Consider the following 10,269-nt stretch of genomic DNA (forward strand, 5'->3'; position numbering starts at 1 on the left):
TCAAATGACACCATGGCATGCAGGCTGGCCAAAGAACACCCAGCAGTGCTACAGCAACACACAGCACCATGTTTGTTGTGGGGGATCAGTTCTGAGCTGGACACACTCTGGATCACTTCTTTCCTATTTTCCCAGTGTTTCACTGGTTTCTTATTAAGGGTCCACGCATCTAAGCTCACTTTTAGCCACTTCCTTCACCCACTCTCTCTTTAACTGCTTTGGTGTGTTCCTTAAGCTTCCATTCATTCCAAATGCTAACATTATTCCTTGCATCCTGCTCTGCTTTTGAAACTGTACAGCTGTTTGTATCATTAGTGAGCGTGGCCTGGAGACATCCCTGCAAACTGTACGTGCCTCCCCACGTTTCATCTGGAGGACTTCAGCCTGTTGGCCAGCAGCACAGTGCCTTCAGGACCAGCCAGGATAAGACACAAGATGGGCAGACTGGGGCTCTGGCTGCTATTTATGCATTTTACACAAATTGCAAGGGTATGGCTCATCCAAAACCTCACCTGGTTCCCTGCAGTTGTTATCCCCTTCCTCCCCCCATCCTCCTGAGCCCTTTCAACCATCCTTCATGCCTTGCTTGTTAGCTTTAAAAACAAGAGTGCTGCAGTTTCCCCCCTTCTCCCTCCCCATTCAAATTAGAGACACGTTGGTTTTGAAACACACTCAGTGTACTGTGAATCATTCTTCTTAATTTGAGGCCTCTGAGTTACTCAGCTCTTCTTTACAGCCTCCCACCTTAGAGACAAATGAATGCACTGTTCTTCAGCTGACTTGTCAGGAGGTGCTATCTAAAGTGGCAGAGGAAAGACTGCTGTGTAGGGGAGGGGGACGTGGGGGGCAGCTGCCCTGGTTGCTCTGCTCAAAGACCTGGGTTCACAGATTCACTGAGGCACAAGTGCAGATGAGTTTTCTCTTCCAATTATATCCCACCTGAGTGGTTACAAACTCTGGTGTGGCAAACCTCTGCTAGAGCAGAGAATCACACTTGAAATGCAAAGAAGGGGGAAGGAGAAACGCTCTACCTGTGTGGTTATGTACAGATGGCTGAAGACAAAAAATGACTGGTCAAGCCAACAGCTGCCAAACCATCTTAGTTCCAGGAGAAAGCAACATCTCTGGAGCCCTCTGCTTAACACTCACCAGGCTGACAGTCTCCCCATCCTCTACCAGCAACGTGTGTCTCTTACTATCCCTTGCTGCTTCACACCTCCCCAAGCTTGTGGACCACACACCACCCAGACACCACTCTTTGGTCAAAGGGAAAGAGTCCAGGCTGCTGCTCTCTTCTGCCTGAGGAACATCTTGCCTGAGGACTGATTTCCAAAGCACCCCCCAACACTCCCCAACATGTGTACCCACTGCAGCCTGCAAGAGGTAAAGACATCTCCTTGATTGAACAGCATGGGCCCAAAAGACACGTCAGAGGTCTGTCCTTGTCTCTATTATGACCGACTTCTCTTTTTACTTACCATCACGAGGACAAGCTCTCCTGCACCTACACACTTTCTTTGGAAAGTAAATACATCCACATGCTTATTGAAATAAATGGATTGCAAAGGGCTCGACAGAATAGTTGCAAGATGTACTACAGTGACTCTCCTCTCTAGGAGCATCCAGGAAGAGAGCCAAAAGTGTTTCTTGCATGGTTCCTACCCCTATGCACATGGACTATGTGTTGCCATAAAAGCTCCCACACATTTACCACAAGGTGTATTGAATGATTTTCACAAGTGCAATGGAAAAATTAACCAAATAAACCCCTCCAAACCAACAGAGAACAAGTGATGTTGTGGCATTGCATCGTTTAAGCAGCAGCTCTTGGGGCATTTCCAATATCTCAGCCATCCATTTGCACCTTCATAACCCACTTGTGAGTAAACTTTGATTTTCTGATTCAGTTGGGTGTTTTTTTCCCAAGTGTGAGAGTGGATTTTTCAGCTATCAGATGAAAAGCAAGCTTCCTCAATCTGGATCTCATGCAAATGTTAAAGCTTCATTAACCAAAATGCCCAGCTGTCCTTCAGCTCCTTGCTAGAAAGTGCAGGAAGAGTTTCAGATGAGGAATCAGAGGTCATGGTGTTTGCAAATAGATGTTTTAAAAAGCAGCACACAGAGTTTATTGCCTCAATACAAAATCACCCTGATGTCCTCAACAGCACACGAGCAGTCGTGGAAATCCTGTTCTCCGGTGATAGAATTGCAACGACCACCACTTAGCACAAGGTGGTGCTAAAGAATTGCCTTAAACTGAGATGTGCGGGAGTGGCGAGTGATGGCTAAGCCTGGATGGATGTCAGTGCTAATTTCTGTGGCTTTTAATGCTGCTGCCCTGCTTCCTCAGCACAAATCCACCTCAGTGGCACATCTAAAGAAGTCCCAAGGCTGGGCAGCCTGACAAGACATCACTGATCTCTTTCTTTAGCTTTTCAAGCTGATTAACCTTCAAAGTCACAAAAACCTGGGAAGGGAAAAACAAAACCCTGTGACCAGAAGGAGCTAAAACTTGGGAGATTTTATTTTATGGGAAGTTCTGTCCCAGCACAGGGAGGAAGGGACTGGAAGAACCCCTGCACGTGACATCTTGAGCTGCCCCCCAGCCTTGTGTACATTGGCACAAAGAAGGTTGTACCACACATCACTGAATTGAACAAAACTACATTAAATGACTTGGAAGGTCAAGCAGAAGCTCAAGCTTTGTTACAAAGCCAGGTACTAAGCCCTGTTCTCCACAACTGATGTTTTAAACCACCTGTACAATAAGTAAATCTAATGCTGATACTAGAAGTGAATAAAACAAAGCAGAAAGAAACCTGTATCTGCCTTCCAAGGTGAAGGACAAGTTCAACCCAGGTTTATGCACACAAGCCTCACATTCTGCCTGCTGGTACATCCAGCTGGTTGCCAGCCTGGATGCTGCTCTGGCTCTAAATGTCTGCACCAGGCTTAGGAAAAGCTGAAATCAGACCTCCTGGTAAGGTGAGTAGCAGCTATCTGTGCCCAACCTGCCAGAATGAGCTTGAGTTCCCAAGTTATGCTTAGACTGTGGCTTTCTGGAGACCTGCAGGGCTTGGGCTTAACCTGACTCTAAGCCTGGTCCAAGTCCTAGCCCCAAACAAGGTGGGTAAGTCTGACTTTGAAACCAAGTGTCTATGCAGAAAAGGATCATCCTGTTTGTTGGGAGTCACACAAAGTCCACGAACAAGCAGAGAAAGGACCTTCAGGGCTGACTCCTCATCTTCTACCCAACCACAAAGTTCTGACTTAGTTACCATTAACAACCATGAATACATAAAGTGTCCACAAAGCAGTGCCAGCTTCCCCATTCTATCAGGTTTGTCTCTATCCCTCTTTCAGCAGAGCAGTCCAAAACCAGACAGTTTTCTCTTTGTGCACCAAAATGTGTAACCCAGCTGTTGAGAAAATCTTTGCATATGAAGACTTTCCCTGGGACTGTTTTTATGACAGTATCACACAACTGTTAAAAACCTCAGCTCCTCAAGCATTACCTTTAGCATAGTATAGTATAGCATATACTTTAGCATATAGTATACAGTCTGTATCTAGTATCAGCACTATATTTACTTGTTTTATAGGTGTTTTATTGGATATAGCAGTAGCTGTTATGCAAATTTTGTCACTTAGAATGTCTCCTGGACTCCACTCCCCTCTCTGGCACACCTTCTCTAGGCAGGCTGACCAGATGCTTCCCCCCCCTTCAACTCTGCACAGAATTCCTCTTTAGTGCAAGCACTGGCCACACATTACATCTGAAGCATCCTGTTCAGTTTCATGGTTGTGACAACAGGATTTCATCAGGGATTCATGTAGAACTGCATTCCCTGCAACCTGCTTTCAGGTGCCAAGGTTGCAGCAACCACCATCTGTTAAAGACACAATGGATTTAGACATACTGCTTGCTGCTGTTTCCCAGCTATGGAAGGACTCATAGCAAACAGGGAATAGGGAATCACAGCAATCAAGCCATTAAGAAGATCCTCATGCCATTCTGTCAGCCATGGAATATCTGGAAACCCAATGTTTCAGCTGTGATGAAACTCAAGTGGGGCTGAGCTACCCCTGCTGCAAATGGGGAGATCAGTGCCTCCACAGGAAACCTCCCAAACTGTAATAGCAGTTGTTTCCAAGAGAATGATTTGGAATCATGTTGGTTGGAGAAGCCCTTGGAGCTGTTGCAGTCCCAGCCCTGCCCTCACCCTGCCCAGCCCAGCACTGACCCACAGCCCTCAGCACCTCAGCTCCACGGCTTTGGGATCCCTCCAGGGCTGGGCACTGCCCCAGCTCCCTGGGCAGCCTGGCACAGGGGCTGACACCCCTCCCAGGGAAACAGTTGTGCCTCAGCTCCAGCCTCAGCCTCCCCTGGGGCAGCTGCAGCCCATTGCCTCTTGTCCTGTCATTGCTGCCTGGGGAGCAGAGCCCAACCCCCAGCTCCCTGCAGCCTCCTGTCAGGGAGTGTCAGAGAGTGCTGCTGGCTGCCCTCAGCCTCCTCTTCTCCAGGCTCAGCACCCTCATTCCCTCAGCCTCTCCCCAGCACCCTTGTGCTCCTGCTCTTTCCCCAGCTTCAGTGCCCAGCTTTGGACACTCTCCAGCACCTCAGTGTCTCTCCTGTAGTGAGGGGCCCAAACAGCAGTATTCAAGGTGTGGTCTCACCAGTGCTGAGTACGGGGGGGCAATCAACCTTATTTCTCACTGCAGGAACCCAGCAAACACCTAAAGGTGAATGACATTTCCATGCAAAACATAAGCTGCCCCATGTCTCTCACCTGCTCCTGCAGATCCCAGAGATAAGTGAAAGCAGGAAGGTCAGCAGCATGCATGCAGGGACAGAGGCCTGCTTCAGCAGCTCCACGATGATACTGGCTTCAACGCCATCTGACTGCCAGTGGGTCAGCTTGATGGGTCCATCATCATATCTGTCTGTCATGAACAGGACTGTGCTCTTTGCAACTGTGTCAAAGATGGCAGAGAGCTTGGAGGCATCCTTTGCCTCGTGATCAGTGGAGGCAGCTGTGTCCAAAGGGGGATGCAGATGGGAAAGCATGACTTTGCGCTGGTCATAGTATACCAAGATGATTTCTTCCTCCTTAGGGCTGGTAGAGTGTTTCTGAAGGGTAGAACAGCTCCAGAATTTGCTGTCTCCCTCTTTGCTTATTTGAATCCATGGCTCATGGGAGAATATTGTCCCAAGGTCTTCCAAGAACTCACTCAGACTCTCTTCTTTCTCTTGTTTGCTGTTGCTCCACGAGCCAAGCACGGAAACACTGACTTTAGTCACCCGTTGGACTTCACTGAGATACTGCTTCACCTGGACAGGAATGAAGGGGAAGTGGAGCACAGCAAGGACAACAGCAGAGTTCTGCTCAGAGAGCCAACGGCCAACCAAAATGCCACTTTCTGCTGAGGAGCAGCATGATGGAAAGAAGACTTTGAGTACCATGGCAGCAACCCTGGATGAACAGTACACCTGCCAACAAACACAGAAACAGAACTTGAGAACAGTGGTTAAATGCAAGGAAATGTTGAGCTGATTGGAGTCACTGGGGAGGAGGCCCTGTCAAGTTTTAAAACACTAAGTCCAAGCATTTCCTTCTGCACTGAAACTAGAGAATGACACGAGTGGCAGCCAACAGGGATTTTAAATCAGAGAAGTATTTAGGAGGTTCCTGATAACCTGCAGTCTTTGAAGTGAGGGCTGGCAAGCCTGCAGCTTCTCAGTGAAGCCCTGCTCTGTGTCTTGGAGGAGTCTTTAGTGATGATACACTGACAAGCACTGCCTGTCAGACCAGCCAAGATCAGGGATCCATCCAGCCTCAGATCTTGGGTCTGACACTGGATGTGCTTGAGCACTTCCTAGAGAAGGGACTACATCACAGCACACCGTGATGCCTCTGGGGGACATTTCCTTCTATTACTGACAATCAAACATTGCTTTATGCTATAAAGCCAGATAATTTCAGAGCCTCTTTGATCACCTAAGAACCCAGAGCTGTGCTCTGCAACAAACTCACTGAACAACCTTGGCCAGATCACCGAGCCTTGTCTCGCTCCTCTGGAAACAGCTTTGTCAAAAGGGACTATTGTGATTAACTGACTGAAGTTTATGCAGCAGCTCTAATTCATTAGATACCCAGGGAAGCATCTCTGCTTTATCAGTGTTATTTATCTGCAGCATTTCATGCCATTAAGGAAACACCTCAATGGCTTCCTAAGACTTTCACACCGAGGAGCTTCGAGGCAGTTGACAATGTCTCTTTAAATAAGGTGGAGGTTTCTAACAGCAATGTAATTGCACTAAGGAGGGCGCTGGCGCGGAGCAGTTGACACCCGTTGTCCTTTCCTGTCCTTCAGTGCTTTGTTAGAGATGTGAAAACTCTGCAGGCCCCCGAGGCTGGCTCCTCTGCGAGAGGGACCCACTCAGTCGGAAAGAGGAGCGCGCAGCGTATTTAGAACACGGCGGGAGGACGCGCAACGCCAAGGTCCCTGGTGGGTTTGTTTTTCTCTCTTTCTGACACAGGACAATTGAGCTACTAAATCCCAGCACCTGGCAATTTGCTGTGGCGTGGAGGAAGCGATGGGGAAGCAGCAGAGGCCAGTGATTGACCCACTCCCAGCCCCACAGCCCTGCCAAGCACAGCAGGAGGAAATGTCTGCTCGAGGATGAGTTGGCAGCCCCCCGAGGCAGCAAGGTGAAGCTTCCCTGGTGCACAGCCCGCTCCTCCCATGGGAAAAGCGCCACAGTGTCTGCAAGGAGTAATGCTGGGTGGTTTTTTTTCTCCTGGGACTGATTTCCCCCCCCCCTTTTATTGCAAAACTGCAAAGCACCCCCCAAGGTTTCCCTCAAACAGGCATCAGAGTGCTTGTGAAGGATTCTCTGCGTGGCACCCTGCTGGAAGTAGTGTTTGCAGGTGCTGAGAGCACCAAGCACCATCCTTAGCTGCCCCACAGATCCTCTGGCCCACAGAGAGTCTTCCATTTCTCCCTCTTTGACCAGAGGAGTAACCTCAGAGACACAGAGTCCAGGAAGAAGCAGGATCTCAGAAGAATCTCAAATAACACGTGTCTTTCCAAAGGACTGCAAGCCTCCAGCAGAAGGGGAAGTGGAAGGATGTATCAAAAGAAGGGTGGAAAAATGGCAGCTATGATACCCTGAGGCTGCAAAGGCTGCAGGACAGAGGTGTGGGAAGGAACAAAGACTTGCAGTACCACTGAGAAACATCACCTTTCACCAGACAAAGCCTAATGACTATTAGACCCAAATGGGATGGAAGCCAAGACAGCCAAGCTTATCTTAATTTCTATTGAAATAGCTAACATTCAGGTATTTTTTGGTGGCTTTTTTTTCCCCTGGAAGCTCACAGACATATATCCATCCCATCTAAAAGAGCTGCTCCTGACACACATAGGAAACTGGTGAGAATCAGCTAACAGACATGATTAATTACATTGGTCCTTAAAACCAGGCAAGAGGAGATCCACTCATGATTTAGCTTTTCCTTTTTCCTCAAGAGGTGGCACAGTTGCTTGTGAATATCACTACTGAGACTTCCAGTGTCTCTGCACAGCTGCCCTACTCAGAATCTTGCCCATCCATTGGACACTTCAACTGACTCTTGATTCAAACAGTTATTTTCCCCCAAGATTGGTTTTTAGAGCTATCCACAGTCATCTGGGAAAACTTCTAAGGAGAAACACTTCTCTTTACCTTCTCTAGTTTGTCCTTTTACACCTTCCTCAACCTTTTAAACCTAGTTGTATGCAGCTAACCATTTTGGCTACAGCCCATGTGAAATAACACCTAACGACATCATCTGTCCTTTGGCTGCTGGAGATAATGGCAGAGAAGACTGATAAAATTCTCAGCCACTACAAAATATCTTGATAGTTGAAAACCAGCCCATCAGCTGTTGATATGTGGCACCCAGTAGTAACAAGTGAGCCAGCCTGGGAGCTCAGCTGGTAGAGCTGGTGTTACCAAATCCACGACTGGTTGTACATCCCATTGTATTCACTTCAATGTTTGAAAGCTGAAATTGACATTTTAAATGTCATCCAGTCAACTGTTTAACTGCTGCTAATTTAAACAGAAATATCCTTGCTCATAAAGTGCCTGAAGTCTTCCAGAATTGCCTGTTTGTGCCAGAAACCCCCAACCTTTCCCCCCTGAGATACCACACAGCAAACTCAACAAAGATACGGCCCAGAATGCACTAATGCAGCCAACAAATCAAAGAAAGAACCTTAGGACTCATTGATTTCAGGAGTTTAGACACAAAAGCAAAGCTGAGCAGCTGGCTGCAGCCCTGGCCTTGCCATACGGGCTTGCCCTGTGCCCACCAGCCATGGCCAAGGGGTGCCAGCTCCTGGGCTAACCCACTCACAGCATCACTGAATCTTAAGGGTTGGAAACCGCCTCGAAAGATCACCCAGTGCAACCCCTCTGCCAGAGCAGCAGCACCTAGAGCAGGGCACACAGGGACTCATCCAGCTGGGTTGGGATGTCTCCAGAGAAGGAGCCTCCACAGCCCATCTGGGCAGCCCCTGCCAGTGCTCCCTCACCTCAACAGGGAACAACTTTGTCCTGGTGTTGCTTTGGAACCTCTTGTGTTGCAGCTTGTTGCCCCTTGTCCTGTCATTGTCCATCCCTGAGCACAGCCTGGCTCCAGCCTCCTCACACCCACCCTTGATGGATCTGTAACATGACTGAGCTCATCCCTCAGGCTCCTCCAAGCTGCAGAGCCCCAGCTCCCTCAGCCTTTCACCACAAGGCAGATGCTCCACTCATCATCTCTGTGACCCTGCACTGAACTCTCTCCAGCAGCTCCCTGTCCTTCTGCAGCTGAGGGACTCCTCAGCACACCGAGGACTTTCCACAGAGTTTAAGGCCACCGGGCCAGGAGATAAGGACGGAGCTAACAAGCTGGCCACGGCTGTCCCAGGAGAGCGGGAGCAGGGCTGTCTCCCTGCACACTCCACCGACTTTCTGTGGGTCTCAAACGCGCTCCGAGAGACAACTGCAACGAAACCCCTCCTCCGCGACCCCCCTTGCTCAAACCTAAAGCCGCTTTCATCGCCAGCCCCTGGCCCTCCAGTTGCCGCCACACCACCCCCGGCCCAAGCCCTCCGCGGCTCTGCGCTCACACGGCAGCCAGGCCTCGGCGGGCAGCGAGCCCGGGGCCGGCGGCCGGGGTCAGGCGAGGCCGAGGCGCTCCCCGCGGCCCGGCGATCCCCGCTCCCCTCGCCGCCCCGGGCCCGCCCCCCGCCGCCTACCGCCGCTCCGCCGCGCCGGCCGCTTCCGGCCGCCGGTTGCTCGGAGACGCCGGCGGGCCGCTGGTTGTGCGCCGCGGCGGGCCCGGCCGGCGCCGGCAGCCGCGCTCCCGCGTTCCGCCCGCCGCCCTTCGTTCTCCGCCGGGGCCCAGCGCAGCTGAGCCGGCAGCGGCAGCGCTGCTCGTCCGTGTGGCGGGGCCGACAGACAGGCGGCGGGGCCCCTGAGCGGCCGATAAGCAGTGCCAGCCCGCCCAGCCCTCAGACGTGCCCGGGGCTGGGGCATGGCCCTGAACTCGCCTTTCCTCACAGCACCCCGTTGTCTCCAGTCCCCATCGGCCAGGGACTCACCTCTCCTATGAATCCAGGAACTTTTCTGTGCGCTTTTCTGTGAATTCAGTGATTCGTAGAAATTGTTGAATCGTTTTGGTTGGAAAAACCTTTAAGCTCTTCAAGTCCAGCCCAGCACTGACCCACAGCCCTCAGCACCTCAGCCCCACGCCTTTGGGATCCCTCCAGGGCTGGGCACTCCCCCAGCTCCCTGGGCAGCCTGGCACAGGGGCTCACACCCCTCTCAGGGAAACAGTTGTGCCTCAGCTCCAGCCTCAGCCTCCCCTGGGGCAGCTGCAGCCCATTGCCTCTTGTCCTGTCATTGCTGCCTGGGGAGCAGAGCCCGACCCCCAGCTCCCTGCAGCCTCCTGGCAGGGAGTGTCAGAGAGTGCTCCTGTCTCCCTTCAGCTGCTGCCCATCAGATTTGTGCTCCAGACCCTTTCTTTGTGGCACCCCGTTATTCCCTCTTCCTAAACCAGGAACTCACATTTCTCACAGGACGCTGTTGTCTCCTCTCCCCAAAGGCCAGGGACTCACCTTTCCCCACAAGACCCCGACATCCCCCATCCCCACCACCTCAGCAGCCTCAGACCTGGCAGAGGCCCACGGTTGCAAAGGCTGATGGCCAGGCGCCTCACTCCTGTGAGCTGG

General features: G+C 51.1%; 1 protein-coding gene across 3 annotated transcripts in view; it reads right to left on the reverse strand.

The window, feature by feature from the left end:
* The window catches only part of PIGQ (phosphatidylinositol glycan anchor biosynthesis class Q), a 30,099-nt gene extending 20,386 nt beyond the window's left edge, over window positions 1-9,713 (reverse strand). The window contains exons 1-2 of one of the 3 annotated variants that reach the window (XM_061993617.1): window positions 9,640-9,713; window positions 4,791-5,491 (exon numbers count right to left, since the gene is read on the reverse strand). In XM_061993617.1, the coding sequence (XP_061849601.1) occupies window positions 4,791-5,464 (674 nt within the window). In that variant the 5' untranslated portion in view covers window positions 5,465-5,491; window positions 9,640-9,713. Of the gene's footprint in view, window positions 1-4,790; window positions 5,492-9,294; window positions 9,581-9,639 lie in introns of those variants that run through there. The other 2 variants (XM_061993615.1, XM_061993618.1) reach the window with 2 other exon arrangements.
* Between the last annotated feature and the right edge of the window lie 556 nt (window positions 9,714-10,269).

This window comes from Colius striatus, chromosome 3 (assembly GCF_028858725.1).
Source record: "Colius striatus isolate bColStr4 chromosome 3, bColStr4.1.hap1, whole genome shotgun sequence".
NCBI lineage: Eukaryota > Metazoa > Chordata > Aves > Coliiformes > Coliidae > Colius > Colius striatus.